Source organism: Drosophila albomicans, chromosome X (genome assembly GCF_009650485.2).
Source record: "Drosophila albomicans strain 15112-1751.03 chromosome X, ASM965048v2, whole genome shotgun sequence".
Classification (NCBI taxonomy): Eukaryota; Metazoa; Arthropoda; class Insecta; order Diptera; family Drosophilidae; genus Drosophila; species Drosophila albomicans.
This window is the reverse complement of record NC_047627.2, coordinates 27379257-27397094: the sequence shown is the minus strand read 5'-3', so window position 1 is coordinate 27397094 and position 17838 is coordinate 27379257. Positions and strand designations below refer to the sequence as shown.

The window sequence follows — 17838 nt, the reverse complement described above, 5'->3', positions numbered from 1 at the left end:
TTTCATATTTCCTAACTGAAGTGTAGAAAAGAGAAATGAAAGAAATTAAATTTACCAAGCAATTTAAAATTAACTAAATTATTAAAACAAAAATATGTAAATAGTTAATGACTTTTATATCATCATATTTTCATATATTCTCTTTATTTCTTCTTTATCAAAGATGATATATTTGTTCAATATTATTATGGTAGACAATTTTATTTTTCTCTAGTGGATTCAAATTTTGAAAACTTGTAGTGGTAGTTCTATAAAAAAAGGAAAATGTCACAATTTTTCTATATCAAATATTCTTTTCATTCTTAATAGCTCTATTAGTTTAATATTATATTATAATAATTATCAATATAAAATGAATTTTTTAATGTTTTGTTCTCAGATTTACTCTATTTTCTGCTTGAGACCCAAACAAAAGATTTTTCACAGACGAATGACTTTTTTTTTTTTTTTTTGGAAAGAACAAATCTGAAGTTACTTTTTGAGCCGCTTTAGTGCAGACTTTTTTTTTTTGGAATCTGTCATTTTCACAAGAAAATCTCTTGCGTTTGTTTTTTTTCGTTTGTTCTCTCAGTTTGTGCGAAATGTAGATATCAAAATGGAAATTCCATTCTCAGCAACACGCAAAGAAAGTTGCCAAGTTTCGCTTAAAATTTAAGTACTTTCAAAAGTATTTTGCGTTTAGCAGTCTCAGTCTCAGATTCCGAGACACACAAAAGTTGGCCGAGAAAAAGCGTTAAAAATTGCATTTTAATTTGCCTTCAATTTGGAAACTCAACCGCCGCTACTGTGTTGCCAGATGCTACGAATCTAATTGGATAGATAGATTCAATCAAGTGAACATTAAATGATGCGAAAGCGGAGGGGCACACAACAACACAGTTTAACTTGTTGAATGAAATATTTAAATACAAATTGATTAAGTTGCGAGTGAAGTTTCCAAAATGCCTTTTTGCTGCTTGCCCAAATTTCAAAGCGGTGCGGTCTATGAGCTCATTAGGCTGTCTATTTAATGTGGTAAATTGTGTGTTAAGAGACATTATCGGTGATGTCGAATGACAGACATTGACAGCCCCCCAAGTGATTTATGTTTTCCGTGTCCGATTTGTAGCATTGCTAATGCACAAATAAAGCAAATTGCCTGTTAATGCTTAAAGCTTAATTATGATTTAAAATATAGAACTTATTCAAAACTGAGTTGATTGATTGATGCATATTTTAGTATTTTAAAAGAAATATTTAGTATTTTTAGAGAAGAAATTAGTATTTTAAAATGAATATTTAGTATTTTTAAAGAAGTATTTAGTATTTTAAAAGGATTTATGTTTTCCGTGTCCGATATGCAGCAGCACTAATGCGCAAATAAAGCAAATTGCCAGTTTAATTATGATTTAAAATATAGAACTTATTCAAAACTGAGTTGATTGATGCATATTTTAGTATTTTCAAAGAAATATTTAGTATTTTTAGTGGATAAATATTTTAAAAGAAATATTTAGTATTTTTAGAGAAGAAATTAGTATTTTTAAAGAAGTATTTAGTATTTAAAAGGCTTTATGTTTTCCGTGTCCGATTTGTAGCATTGCTAAAGCAAATTGCCTGTTAATGCTTAAAGCTTAATTATGATTTAAAATATAGAACTTATTCAAAATTGAGTTGATTGATTGATGCATATTTTAGTATTTAGTATTTTAAATTGAGTATTTGGTATTTTAATACGAATATTTAGTATAAATTGGCTGTTAATGCTTAAAGCTTAATTCTGATTTAAAAAAAAACTGGGTTGATTAATTGATTCATATTTTAGTATATGAAAAGGAATATTTAGTATTTTTTGAGGAGAAATTAGCATTTTAAAAGGAATATTTAGTATTTTAAGAGGAATATACAATTCCTAAAACTTAATTATGATTAAAAATGTAGAAATTATTTAAAACTGGGATGATTAATTGATTAATATTTTAGTATTTTAGAAGGAATATTTAGTATTTTAAAAGGTATATGTGACATATACTATATATTTAGTATTAAAAATAATATTTAGTATTTTAGAAGGAATATTTAGCAACATTTTAATTGATTTAAAATCCAATAGAAATTGCATTGAGCGATGCAGAACTTTTTAAATATTTGAAAATATTCTTTTATTTTATCTTTATAATATAGTTCCGGATAGTAATTTGTAGCCATACTGTCAAAACTATCCAGTTTAATTTCATAATTGCGTCCAATTTGTTATATTTCCAAATTACAAGCTTCTTAATTCTCATTCACACTGTTTCAATTTAGTTAAGCATTTGTAAAAGCGTGAATTTTAATGCTTTCCTTCATGCTTTAATAACTCAATTATGCCAACCTTTTGTATAAATAGATTAATTGCATTTATAAACAAATGATCAGGCATTCACATGCCACATTTGGCTTTCTAATCGAATTGCAAACAAAAAGCATTTTTTTTCGTGTTTTTATTTTTTTTGTAAATTGTTTAATAATTGAAATTGGTTTTAAAGCAAAAAAAAATACGAATTGGCATTACAATTGAGGTAGTAATTGGAAATTGGGCTTTGTTTATAAATTAATAAATAATGTGCATATAGTAAAGGGAAAAAGGGCAAAATAATAGTAGTGAGAGTTTGGGGCTTAGAAGTTAATTGAATACATTTGATTGATTGTGCAATAAATTAGAATTGAAAAGAACAGGGATTATAGAGAGATGCAGTAAATTGAAAGGCAATTGATTGAAAAGTATACTATATATTAGTATATATTGCTAAACAAACACACACACACACACACACACATACACCGCAATTGATTAGCACAATTTGGGCATGATAAATGTATCGTTACACATTTACAATTTGGTGGCCCGTCAAACTTTTTGGTGGGTCCATTCATACAGTTAAATGCACCGCAGAGCGACGACTGTCAGGAATTCCAATTGGCAGAACCAACAAAAGGTAAACGGCGCCAGACAGAGACGGCTGCTATATGCATTGCCTCTGGGTGTGGAAGCGAGATAGCGAACGCATTTGGTTGGCCATAAAATGAGTTTTTTGTGCTGTTGTTGTTTGCGAGTTGGTTCGATGGAAGGAGAGGAGTTGAAAACTTTTTAAATAAGTTAAAGATACTGTTACCGCTCTGCTGTGTGCGAGAGTTAAAGCGAAAGCACGCGGAACAAGGAACAAGTCGTAAAATCGCAAAGCAAAAGCTGAGCTGAGCGCAAAGCGTGCGCTATACAAATTGCCCATGCAACGTTCGCCAATTGCGCGTGGATCGACATTGGCAATAAAATACTTCGGGTAGTATCAGTACCCAAACCCAAACCCAATTCCAATCCACATCCGCCACCCAGCTCATGCTCATCCACACACTGACAGACAGACAGACAAACAGACAGACAGACAGACAGACGGACGGACGGACGGGCAGATAAACAAACATGGCAAATGACTATCTCAAAGTTTTTTATAATTCCGGTTTACCCTAGAAATGAAAATGATATTCCAATGGATACGGTAGACGATGTAAACACTTTAGAGACTTCATTTAACTGGTTTTAATTTTCGTATTTTCAGTATTAATTTGTATATTTATTATACTAAATAAAACCTCTGAGAATGCTCGACTAAAATACAACATTTTCTTAAATGTTAGCTTAATTTTCGTATTTTCAATATTAATTGGTATTTTTATTATACTATATAAAATCTGTGAGAACCTTTAACCCAAATAGAAATTTTACTTGTTATTTATGTTAGTCAAATTGCCATTGAGAATAGTTTATCGGGTGTAACTTAATAAATTTCCAGTTTGAGTAAAAATCTATATAAAATCGACAATTACAAAAAGAATTTTCAATTTTCGTATTTTCAGTATTACTTGGTATTTTTATTATACTATATAAAATTCATGAGAATCTTTGACTAAAATACAAATTTTACTTGTTATTTATGTTAGTCAAATTGCCATTGAGAATAGTTTATCGGGTCTAACTTGATAAGCTTCCAGTTTGAGTAAAAATCTATAAAAAATCGAAAATAACAAAAAGAATTTTCAATTTTCGTATTTTCAGTATTACTTGGTATTTTTATTATACTATATAAAAACAGTGAGAATCCTCAACATATTTTGCTTAAATGGTTATAAATTGAATAACTTGATATACAAAAAAAACATGAAAATTACAAAAAGAGGCTTTATTTAATAAGTTTAAATTTTCGTATATTCAGAATCAATTGGTATTTTTTTGAAACTATTTAAATCCTCAACTAAAATACAAATTTTATTTAAATGTCAATTCAATGTTTTAATTATTGAGATTACTTGAATAACATTATCATGCATAACTTGATAAGTAATTTAAACATTAAAATATAACAGAGAAAAAGACGAAAATTACAAATTGAATTATTTGGGTGAAATTAATATATTAGTTGTATTTATATGTATAAATTTATTGGTGCTTAAATCTCATTTATGTTTTATAGTTTAATTTTAGTTTACTTTTTATAAAAACGTGAAATTTATTATATATCTTGCCATTAGATGTTTTGAGTTCAAATTTCTTTTCACCTATTTAGTTGATTATTTATTATTTTGCCTTTACAGGGTATCTGCTAGTCGCATCTTTATGGTGCAACATGTTTTATGCGTTGTTTGCGCTTTAACCACGAACATTTCACAATCAAAGAATCAATAATGCAATAATTGTGACAGCAACAGCAGCAACAGAAGCGACATCAACAAGAGCAATTACAAGAATAACAACAACAATTACAACAATTTTACTATAACAACGATTGCAGCAGCTGACGGTGTAACAAAGGCGATAAACGATTAACGATTAACGATTAAAGTGCGCAGCCAACGATTATCGCTGCAGTCCAAAAATGTCGCTGCAGCAAAGCGTTCAACCAGGCAAATGCCAAACGGATGTCAATAAGCGACAGCAGCAGCAGCAACAACAACAGATGCAACAGCAGCAGGCACAACAACAACAACAACAGCAGCGACAGCGACAGTCAACGCAGCTGATGCCGGTGATGTTAATGCTGCTGATGCTGACGTTGCTCACGCGTCCATTGAGCGCCTACTCGAACCGTAAGTACAAATGCCAACACTTGTTATCTTGTTTGTGGTCCCATCCACTGCTATCAATCTTGGTGGCTTCGAAAGAGGTTGCTTTTGTTACTGTTACTTGACGCCAAGAATTGCTGCACTAAGTTGTTGCAGTTAATTTGGGTTTATTTTTATACCCGCTACCCATAGGGTAGAAGGGTATTATAACTTTGTGTCGGTAGGAAATGTATGTAACAGGTAGAAGGAGGCATCTCCGACCCTATAAAGTATATATATTCTTGATCAGCGTCAACAGCCGAGACGATCGAGCAATGTCCGTCTGTCCGTCCGTCCGTATCAACACCTAGATCTCAGTGACTATAAGAGATAGAGCTATAATCTTCTTTCGACAGCATTTGTTATGTTTGCACGCAGATCAAGTTTGTTTCAAATTTTTGCCACGCCCACCTCCGCCCCCGCAAATCAATAAATTCGAATAACATGCGTAATTTTAAAGCTAGAGTTACGAATTTTGGTATATACAGTAATAACTATAGTAGTTATTATTCCTGAAAATATGGTTGCGTTCAGATAAAACTGTCGAAGTTATTAAAAAAATTCTTTTGTATGGGCAAAAACGCCTACTTGCTAGGGGTCTTAGTTGCTTTGGCTGACAATCTGGTATATTGTGCCGTCTATGATATATTTTGAATGCGGTACTATATCAACATACCAAATATGCCATTTGGTATATTTGTAGTATTTTTGCAGTATATTCGGCATATTTTGCGAATAATACCGCAAAATATATTTCTTTTATTCAAAATGGGTAGCGGGTATCTCACAGTCGAGTACACTCGACTGTAGCTTTCTTACTTGTTTGAAAGAAGTTTGCTAAAAACTGAATTTTTTGATGCGGAAAGTTTCTTTAAACTTCAAAATAATACCTTGAATATTAAAGAAAAACAGAAAGCTTTTCTCAACTCGATTTATTAACCACAAAATATACAACAACAAAATAGTTAAAGAAAATTATCTAAGGAGAATTATCTAAAATTTGAACTATAGCTTCAAATATAATAATAACAGTATTTATGTTTACTTGGATGCGATCAGATAAAAACTGTAGAAGTTATTCAAGAAATACATTCATATGTCAAACAACTAAGAAAGTGACAGTGGAGTGTGCTCGACTGTGAGATACATACTACCCATTCTTAATGAAAGCAAAACAGTGTGGTATTAGTTTTAAAATATACCAAATTAATAAATCACAAAAAATATACCAAACGATATATATGATATAGTACTACATGCAAAATATACCAGTAAAAAAGTATTTCTAAAATAACTTCAACAATTTTTTTCTGATCCAAATGATTCCTGAAAAGTTGGATGCTCTGATCGCATATAAATAAATGTAGAAGATTTTTTTTTTGATATAAATATTGTAGAAGATTTTTAAGAAATACTTTTGTATGACAAAAAACGTCTCCTTACTAATTGTCTTAGTTGCTTTAACTAACAATCTGCTATATTTTGTAATATATGGTATATTTTAAATATAGTACTATATCAATATGGCCTTTCGAATATTTCAGTATTTTGGCGGTAATTTAAGAACAAAACCACATTGTTTGCACTTATTTAATATGGGTAGCGGGTATCTCAGAGTCGAGCACACTCGTCTGTAGTTTTATTAATTGTTTCTTTAAGAGAAAACGTAATATTTTAATAGAAAAGTACATTTTTTTATTTAAGCAGATTAAATTTAAAGAAATAATTTAAGGACTATAATCTCAAACTTATTCTTAAGAAAAAAATAATATTCTATTAGAAAAGGAAAGTATATTTTACAATTTGAACTGTTTTACTTAAAACCAATGTAGGCAATATTAGTATAAAATTCACATGGGAGATTAGAACACTGTTTTCGAATAATAGCATAAGAAATATGAAAAGTGAAGATGTTTTAGATTAAGCAGATAAAGTTGAAGAAAAATAATGTTACCAATATAATATATGATTGTTTTTGTGTAGAGAAAAAGTAATGTTTTATTAGAATAGCAAAGTAACTTTGACAATTTTGACCATGAAAGGAATAACATCTTAAAAACTTGAACAGTGTTGTGTAAAGAATTGGGACCCTCAAAAGTTGTAGCCTGTCAACTGCTAGGCATTAGAATGTATAAGTGTTGGTGTTGAATATTCTAGTGTTTGATTTTAGTAATCAACAATACATTAATCTAGCCAGCACAAACCACAGTTTAAAGTCCATTGATAGCTAGAAGCGATCACTTATCCTCATTGCATTGTTTGACTTGACTCAAGTCAATAAAAAATACTCAATTCAACGCTTTCCACACTCTACACACACACACACACTTTCTTTCTCTGTGTCACATTCTCATTCCTCTTTGCTTGAGAGGATGATTGCTTGCCCAAGCTATCGGGGAGCCTTATCGTGTTTATAGCAGCTGCAAAAAACGTAACGTAACGTAACGTAACGCATACGCCGTGTTGTGCCATCTTGTATGCAAAAGCATGCGTATGGCATTAAGTTATCACAAGGATGTCGAGCCGCATGAGCACGGCTTTCAATGTGTGTGTGTCTGTGTGTGTGTGTGAGTGTGTTTGTGACACGTTTGTTTGTTTGCATCATGTATTTTTTTTTTGCGTGTTCTGTGCTGCTTCTTCTCTGACAAGCATTAAAATGCACACCCACTCACAAGAGGAGAACGAAAGGACACGCGACCGCGACAGCTTCCTCCTTGTGTGTGTGTGTGTGTGTATGTGGCAAGTTCAAAGTAGTTGGCTCCGGGTTGCCCAATGGCCCGACAGCGAGACGCGAAGACGACGCTGCTGCCAAGAAGACGCGCATTAAAAATCAATAGAACCTACAAATGTATCCTTCATTCAGAGGGCAACAAAAAGTACAAAACATTTGTGGCGCCGTCGTCGTCGTCGTCGTCGTCGCCGTCGTCGCCGCCATCAGTCGCCAGCCACCCGCAACCCGTCAGCATAACCAATTCAAGATGAAGATGCTGTGCCAGGTGCCACACTCTCACTCTCACTCGATTTTTATTTGTGTATTTGTGTTTGGATGTTTGCGTGTGTAGTTTCTGTTGTAGTTTGACATTGATCGATAACGATTAGATGGCAATAGATTTTGCATAGCTGAGTGCTGCATACAATTTGCTTATCAAAATGCTTGTGCTGTCGCGCCTGCTGTGTTATCGATCATTGCTATCGATAAAAGAGTGAATCGATAAGCATAAATATGATGGTTCATTAATGTGATATTAAACTTCTCTTGGTATATTTAGTAATTGATAATTGATAAATGATTACTATGTTTATCGATTATACATTATCGATAAACATTAGAGTAGCGATTAACTGTTTCTTAATTAACCGTTACATTGTTTCTAGCATTGAATTTGTTGAGGAGATTTCGTTTTTTTTTATTAGTTTTGATGTCTTATTTATATGCTTTTGAACTTCTCTTAGAAATATCAACAATAACAGCTATTATATATCGATATGTATCGAACAACTTGTATTTTGTTATGCGATTACAATTTAATCTCACTGAATATCAAAAGTAGAGTTTTTATAGGTATCTTCTTAGTTTTTTTTTTTAATTATATTGAATTTCTCTCGATAATGTTAGCTATGTTATGTCTGTGTTATCGATCATTGCTATCGATAAACGAGTGAATCGATAAGCATAAATATGATGGTTCATTAATGTGATATTAAACTTCTCTTGGTATATTTAGTAATTGATAATAATGATTACTATGTTTATCGATAAACATTAGAGTAGCGATTAACTGTGCCTTAACCATTACATTGTTTCTAGCATTGAATTTGTTGAGGAGATTTCGTTTTTTTTATTAGTTTTGATGGCTTATTTATATGCTTTTGAACTTCTCTTAGAAATATCAACAATAACAGCTATTATATATCGATATGTATCGAACAACTTGTATTTTGTTATGCGATTACAATTTAATCTCACTGAATATCAAAAGTAGAGTTTTTATAGGTATCTTCTTAGTTTTTTTTTTTCTAATTATATTGAATTTTTCTCGATGTTAGCTATGCTATGTATTGCTATGATTTATCGATTGAATGTGTATCGATTAACTCGTATTTAGCTATGTATCTTAACTGTTTATCGCATTGAATTTGTTCATCAGAATTCGTTAACTTCTCTCTGTAATATCGACAATAAAACCTATATGTATTGCTAAAGTATATCGATGTTCATCGAACAACTGATATTTGGTTATCCTTTTTAAACAGGCGATAACAATTCAATGGCTCTGAATATCCAAAGCAGAGTTTTTATTAGTTAATTGTATATTAATTTTTTTTTTACATTGAACTTGATAATGTTAGCTTGATATAGTGCTATGATTTATCGATTGAATATGTATCGATTAACTGGTATCTGTGTGTCTATATATCGATGCACAGCGAACAACTGATATTTTGCTATCCGTTGTAAAGAAACGATAATAATTTAATAGCACTGAATATCTAGAGCAGTTTTTTTTTGATTTTAATATCATGTTGAACTTCTCTCGTTAGGTTTAAATATTCCTCTGATTTATCGATTTAATGTAACCAAAATTCTATCACATTGAATATGCTCAGCTCAGAGCTTTTACTACATAGTTTATTGCGCTCTATAACGCAAGAACTATTAAAGTTTGGTGCGATAAAATGATTCGATAAGTTCAAGCAGCACTCAGATGGAACGTTTATGTAATCGTTAAAAATGCGCCAAGAGCATTGAACCGCACTGCAAACTAACAACGTGTTTGACTTCACTTTTACACATACATATATCGATACCATATGTGTGTATGTGTGAGGGGTTTATCGCCTGTTTTGTTTGGCAAATCGAATAGCATTATAAATGCGCAATAAAGCAACAAGTGTTTAGCTGCTCCTTTTAGTTCACACGCTGTTTAATAAGCCATCAAAATCGAATGGAATTCTCATATGCATTGTTGACCGATTGATGGCTTAATGGCATGTCTCTCTCTTTCTCTCTCTCTCTCTCTCTTTCTTATCGCTTTATGCGCATATTATATTCTGCGATGGAATAACTCTCAACAATTCTTACGACCAAATGCAAATCGAATGAATATACTTGAGGAATTTTTAGTGTCTGATGGCTTTATATGCGCCCATCTAGTTGTGCGGAGAGCGTCTGATTAGTGTCGGCTATCGGCTAAAAGGGCAGCACGCGAGTGTTTGTCATGCCACAGCCAAAGTGCTCCATAAACACAATAACATCATCTCCCCTCTCGTCTCTGCTACCCAAAAAAAAAAAAAAAACAAAAAAAAACTAAAACAAAATCACTGGCTTTCTACTTTTGCATGTCGCGTCCCTTTTTCGCAGTTCCCAAGTTTTGCGTCAAGTTCTCTTTCCACTTAATATACCCTGTAGTTTAATAAACGCAGTAGTTACGCTTACGAATAGCTTTTGTTAGAATAAACTTAAGCAATTTTTGGTTGAACTGTATAGAGTATGTCTTCATGGCGAGCAAGTTAAGTTTATTTTAAGTTTTTGGCTTGTTTACCACTGTTTTTATACCCTGTATCAATCATGCTTAAGTACATGTGTGTGTTCCTCGGAAGGGCGACTGCTGACATACCCTATATATATATATTTTATATAAAACTGTATGTAAAGCAAGTCTTGAGATTCGAAATGTTTATTTGAAGAACTTTTCTTTAGCGAATAGTTTTATATGAAACTGTATTTTAGGATTTAATTAAGGTACTTTTCTTGAGGGAATAATTTTTTATAAAACTGTATGTAAAAAACAGTTTTGAGATTTGAAATATTTATATGAGGAACTTTTCTTAGAGAATAATTTAAAAAAGTCTAGAGGTTTAGGTTAGTTCATTTTAGTTTATTATTTACTTGAGGAAGTTTTCTTAAGGGACTAATTTTGCACTGTATTTAAAAAAAAGTCTAGAGGTTTGAAATATTTTTATTTAAGGAACTTTTCTTTATGAAATAATTTTATATTCGACTGTTTTAAAAAACGATGTAAAGATTTGAAATTGTCAGGTTATGGACTATTTGGAGTACTTTTCTTGAGGGAATAGTTTCATATAAAGATTGAAATATTTCTTAAGACACATTATTATAATATGAAAAGAAATTTCAATTAGCAAATGTGTAAAGCAAAGCACTGTAAGAAAAAAGTATATACAAAAGTAGTTAAGATTTTGTATAAAATAATCGTTAACTTTTGTGATATTTATGAGCTACATAACATATTTTCTTTTCTTTTGTTGTGCAGGGTATCTGCTTAGTCGCCTTGTTTGTTTTTGTGTGTGTTGGTTTATTGAGTTGCTTCTTGTTGTCTGCGATTGCTCGCTGCGTGCATCTAAGACGAAGGCGAGGGCGAGGGCGAGGGCAACGGAGAAGGCGACTGCCACGTCGATTGCCCTGGCTTAACTTGGCTTTGTTTTTGTGCCTTAGAATCTCAGACTGAGATCCCCGACTTCATCCCTACTTAGTTCGCACTCCCGCAGTGTTGCTGTCCTCCTTCTATCTCTATCTCTGTCTTTTGCTGTCTCTTTCTGTGTGTGTGTTGTCTAATGGTTGGGGTCATATTGTGCCGAACAATTCAATTTATTTAATCCAGTCGCCGGGCATGTTAATATACCCTACAAAAACAACCAAACACAAAGAGAGTATAATATATACGCAATGTTTGCACAAGCCACTAGACTGTGTGTCTGTGTGGGTGTGAGTGCTAGTTTGTCTGTGTGTGTGTGTGTGTGTGTGTGTGTGTGTGTGTGTGTGTGTTTGCCTATATATTATGGCCTGACATTGGCTTGTTATAAGCGATAAGCTAACCCATTGCCTCATTGCCATTCAGTCGATTTCCGCAACCGGAACCCCGGACGCGTATTACACACATTTCCATTTGCTCAACTACCGCATCGCTTCCGTCCCGCTCCCTCTCCCACTCCCACTCTCACTCCCATTCACGTTCACATTCACGTTCCCATTCCACATCGTTCCACACCTGCTGACTAAATGACTCTGCAGCCTTCGCTTCGCTTTGCGCCACCTGTGCCATTTTCCATTTGTTTTTCTCTTTTCTGTTTTTTGTGTGTGCACCGTGTTTATTTAATTCGCGTAAATTTTTATTAATTTTAATTGAAAGCTTTACGAGCGCACGTTTAGTTTAGCCAGCGAGTGTTTTGTTCCCCAAAGCGTTGCTGCTGCGCCTTTGTTTATGCTTTAGTTGCGACTCTTCTACTTCTACTTCTACTTCTACGTCTTCTTCTGCTTCTCCTTATTTTGCGTGCTTCGCCTTCTCGTCTTTCGTTTCGTTTTGTTTGGTTGCTGTTGCCGTTGCTCTTGTTATTGTTATTGTTGTTTCGTGTAGTGTGCCCAGCTGCATTTTTTGTTGTTGTTTGCATGGCGAACGGTTTTAGTGCTCTTCTTCTTCTTGTTCTTCTTCTTCTGTGCTTGTTGTTATTGTTGTTTGCAAAGTGTTTTTGTTTGGACTGACGCTAAGCTGGCTTGGCGCAAATCCCCGTTAAAGTTCGTTGCTACCGACCTCAGGGGTACAGCTCTAGCTCTCCCGTCCTCTTCTCTCTCTCTCACTCTCTTTTTTTGCTCTCTTTGAGCAGTTTAGGGAGCCAAGTGACAGCTGAGGCTGCTCAACTTGCTGCCAAGATTTACGGTTGATTGAACTGTTTATACTAAATACGCACACACACACACACACATAGACATGTGCATGCATAAGTATGTGCGTCCATTGCACACTGATCCAGCTAACTCTATTAAAACTTTCATTGGCTTATGTTAAGAGGCTATTTCGTAATATTTGAAAAGGTTTCCAGGCTTGTGAACTCGGAAACATTTTTGGGCATAGGCCACGAATAAATCATGAACACACAAAAGTTATTATTAACATACATAGCTTGGTCATCAAGTAGCCAAAAGGATCATATTTTCGTTGTTTATTTTATAATACGATTATAAATTTCAATTTAAAGATGGAATTGCCATCGAATTGCAACTTAAAACTCAGTCGTTTAGCAATTTACTAAATCCACATAAAATGCGCAATTTATGACAATTTTAATTTCATTATTGCTTGGCATGATTGGGTTTTGTTTTTAAAGCTATTGGTAAATACTATTTGGAAAATCAATTTAATACTTATCAACTGTATTGTTTTAAGCAATTTTTAGATTTTCTAATAGGTGTACATATTTATAGTTTCTATAAAACCGTTTCGATTCCATCGTTTCTTAGCTTAATCGTGACTTCTAGTTATGTTTATTAGCGTTGTTTTCATAAAGATTGTTTTAATTATTGTTGCTTTTGCAAATATTCTTCAATAAATGTTAAGTTCTATAGAATATTTATAGTTTCAGAGTTTTATGAAATAATTTCAATTTCATCGTTTCTATAAAAATGTTTCGATTCCATTGTTTCTTAGCATAGTCTTAAATTCTTGCTATGTTTATTATCATTGTCTTCATAATTTTCGCTTTGCCAAATATTCTCTAATTAATGTTAGGTTCTCTGTTATATTTATAGTTTCAGAAAATAATTTTTATTTCATAGTTTCTTAGTATTATATTTAGTTTACCATGTGTTCCTTAACTTGAGTTCTAGTTGCAACGCAATTTTAATATTTTTTATCATCTTTAGAAAAACTTTTAGAGTTGCTCCGTCTTTTTTCATTATTAAGCATTACCCAAACAAATTTCAGTGTCAATATTTATTGTTTCAGTTTCATAGTTTTATAAAAAAAATTTCAATTTCATTGTTTCTTAGTTTTATACTTTTTCACCAGGTGTTCCTTAACTTCAATCCTAGTTGCATTGTATATTTAATATTATTTTATCACATTGAGAACAACTCTTGGAAGTATTATTGTTTCATTTCCAAAGTCTTATAAATTCGTTTCAATTCTATTGTTTCTTGGCACCATATTTATGAGCAGTGTTCCATTTTCGCTGTTGCAATTCGATAAAAAATACTTGTTGAATGTCATGATTCGCTTTTTCACTTTTGGCTGCATTGTTTCAATTCCATTGTCTCTGTGCGCTTAAGGTCATCCTTTGGCAGCTGCTAGCTTCAAATGAATTAGCAAAATCATGGCACTATCGTTAATCAGCTGTGACATGGCTTATCATTTCATGGCCTTCTTCAGCGACAACTTTTTTTTTTTTTTTTGCCGTTTTGTTGGCTGATTTAACTGCTATGGCAAAGGAATAGGCTTAAGGGGGCAGTGACTAATGTAAGACAAGCATAATGGCAAATGATTTTCAAAAAATACACACACACACACACACAACCAGATAGAGACACCTAAAACTTGCCGTCAGAATATGCGGGCAACTTGTTGTGTCGATTGTTGTTGTTGTTGATGATGTTGTTATGGGTGTTGCTGTTGTGGTTGTTCTTGGTTGTTCTGGCTTGTTATTGGTAGGGGCAGCCCGCAGCGACTTTTAAAGTTATTGCCATTCTTATCGTTCGTATCGCCAGTTTGCTTGTCAAAGCCAAATCCCTCGACAGCAGCCCCAAAAACCAAAACCAAAAAAAAAAAAAAAAGCTAAAATAAAAAACAAAAATATTGCCAGTTCATCGCAAGGTGGCAGGGAGGTACATAGGAGCAGAGGCAGGGGCAGGAAGTCAACTTCACGTGACATCGGTAAATGCTGTCTAATAATCGTGGCCCATAATCTTTGGGGAGCAGCGAAGCCCCGAAAAGTATGCAAAAGTATTTTGCGGTTGCAATCAGCCGACAATCAAGCGAATTACACGCAAAATGAGCGCCAGCATTTTTGGCTAATGAGGCGACCATGAGGCCAACATTAACATCAGCGTCGTGAGACAGACACGAGTCAAAAGAAGATGCCAACAATCAATAGGCAAGCAAATAGACCGCCCACAAAACCAGCTCATACACACAGTTAGCTCTGTGTGTGTGTGAGTGTGTGTTTGTGTGTGGCACCAAAGTGAAAACTTTACTGAATAAATAATAAACTTAAACATGTGTCCGCTCTCTCACTCTCTCTCTCTATCTCTCTCGCTCGCTGGGGGTAAAAGCAACAAAACTTGACAACATTTTCGTTTTTATTTGGGCCAAAAGTTTTGCGGATCTCGTGTCGACAAGAGGCATTTTGATTTGCGAGGGTCGCCACGGCACTACGAACTAACTAATCCACTTAAGTCCATAAACATGGCAACTGATCTGGCATAGATATTTCATTTGATTCGTATTGATTTTGTTAAGGTTTTCGATTTAACGATTGTCGATTTTATGAATACTTTGCTGCAGTTGGTTTCATTTTATAAATGTGTAAAATGAAAATCGAATAATGTAATTTAATCATAAACGTTAACAATAAACTGTTTCGACGATGGGATTAAAAAATGTGGTATTAATTTGAAAATATACTGAATAATATACCTCAAAAAATACTAAAGTATACCGAAGGTCACATTTGGTATATGGTTCAAGTACTACATTCTAAATATACCAGATTGTCAGCCAAAGCGGCAGTGGTATTCGTAAAATATACTACAAAAATATACTGCAAAGTACTAACGTATACCGAAGACCATATTTGATATAACGTTAAAGTACTACATTCTAAATATACCAAATTGTCAGCTAAAACAGCAGTGGTATTCTTAAAATATACCAAATTATATACCACAAAAATACCGAAAATCATGATGCAATTCTTAAAATATACCAAATTGTATACTGTAAAAATACTAAAGTATCCCGAAGGATAAAGTACTACATTCTAAATATACAAGATTGTCAGCTAAAGCAGCAGTGGTATTTTTTCTTAAAATATACCTACTAATATACCGCAAAAATACTAAATCATGCAAAAGGTCATATTTGGTTGATGTAATACATTTTAAATATACTAGATTGTCAACCAAATCATCAGTGGTATTATTCTAAAAATATACCAAATACTATACCGCAAAAATACTAAAGTGTGCCGAAGGTGCTATTTGGTACATTGTTCAAGGACTGCATTCTAAATATATCAGAATGTCAACCAAAGCAAAGTGTTATTATTCGTAAAATATACTGTACTTTGCAGTATAAAGTATACCGAAGGCCATATTTGGTATATCGTTAAAATACTACTATATATACCAGATCGTTAGATTGTCAAAGCAGCTAAACCCGATTGCAACAAATAGTTCTATCTCTTATAATTTCTATGATCTAATGCTCTTTTACCCTATGGGTAGCGTGTATTTAAAATTGCTGACTAGCAATTGTGGCTTTATCATTCTTGTTAGCTCAACAATTTTCTCTTGAAACAAACCTCGTTCTAGATAGAACCGATTGGGGAAGTGTATATTTTGTGCTCCAGTTTTTGGCTAAAAACGTGTGTGAGGTTTTAGCGGATGTGCATGTTGAACGTGGCGCACCAAAAAACGAAAAAAAAAAAATGGCAACAAGAAAAGAAAAACATCAACAGCCAGCAGACAGCACAAATAAAATAAAAGGGCCAATAATGTCCATTTTGCGACGTTTGCCAATTTCGAGTCGATTTATTTAGTGGAAACCAATAAATAACCAATGATGTACGAGAATGTTTGTATGTATGAAGTCGAGGAGTGGCATGTCTGTCTGTATGTATGTATGCAATCGCATCTCGTTTGCCACCTTTGCTTGTGCCATCTATTTATCTAGCTATCTATCTATCTATCGTACTCTATTCGCTCACACTTTTTCATCTGTGGCATTCACGTTCAGGCGGGGATTCCCCAGAGTGCAACGACGTTGCCAGCTTTTGCCTGCAGCAGTCGTGCCACATTCCCGTTGTTTTCCCTTTTTCCCATTGCCATGCCATTCCCATACCATTCCAATTCATTTCATTCCATACCATTCCGTTATATTCGTTTTGCGAACTTTTATACCCTGTAATCGACTGCGGTGTTGATTGGTTTCGACAGAAGAAATTCCAAGAAATTTTAAAATTTTTTGTTAGGATATTTTTTTTGATTGATTTTGTATTTTGTAGAAAAAAAAGCTGTTTACAGGGTAATTACTTAGTCAAACACGCTTCAAAAATAAAGTATTATTATAGATAGTTGAAATAAATTGATATTAAGTTGGGTGAAAGTAGTGGAAAAGTAAGTTTGGTTGAATAACAGGGTATTTATTAGTATGTTGAAACGCACTTCAAATCACATAAAATATGAAGTATTCATATTCATATTGAGTTGGCTAACAGTTGCGGCAAAATAATTTAGGTGATTTACAGGGTATCTACAGTGTATTGTAAAACTTCATTTTTTAAGCGCACTTGAAATCACTTCAAAAATAATGTATTAGTATGGGAAGTTGAAACAAATTCATATTGAGTTGGCTAACAGTTGTGGCAAAATAGTTTGGGTGAGTTTACAGGGTATAATTAGTCTTATTATTAGTATTGCGAAGCTTCATTACTAAAACGCAGTTCAAATCACTTCAAAACTAAAGTACTATAGGAATTTAAAGCAAAATGATATTGAGTTGACTGAAAGTTGTGGAAAAGTAGTTTGTGAGACTTACGGGGTATCTACTAGTACGGTAGAAACTTAATTGTTAATAATTTTGAAAGTTATTCATTTCATTAAGATGGTTTTTCCACTCCGAAATTGGTTTATTGAATGCATTTATTGCGAAGTTTGCTTTGCTTTAACTTTTTACAGGGTATCTCGACTTTGTGTATTCACTTCAATATCCA

The 17838-nt window shown here is 33.2% G+C and overlaps 1 protein-coding gene across 6 annotated transcripts in view; it reads left to right on the top strand.

Moving 5' to 3' along the window:
* LOC117567905 (tyramine beta-hydroxylase) overlaps positions 1-17838 on the top strand; it is a 65817-nt gene that overhangs the window by 10371 nt on the left and 37608 nt on the right. For 3 of the 6 annotated variants that reach the window (XM_034248199.2, XM_052007391.1, XM_034248191.2), the window contains exon 2: positions 4609-5100. In XM_034248199.2, coding sequence (XP_034104090.1) covers positions 4890-5100 — 211 coding nt within the window. In that variant the 5' untranslated portion in view covers positions 4609-4889. The remainder of the gene's footprint in view (positions 1-4608; positions 5101-17838) is intronic. The other 3 variants (XM_034248216.2, XM_034248184.2, XM_034248208.2) reach the window with 2 other exon arrangements.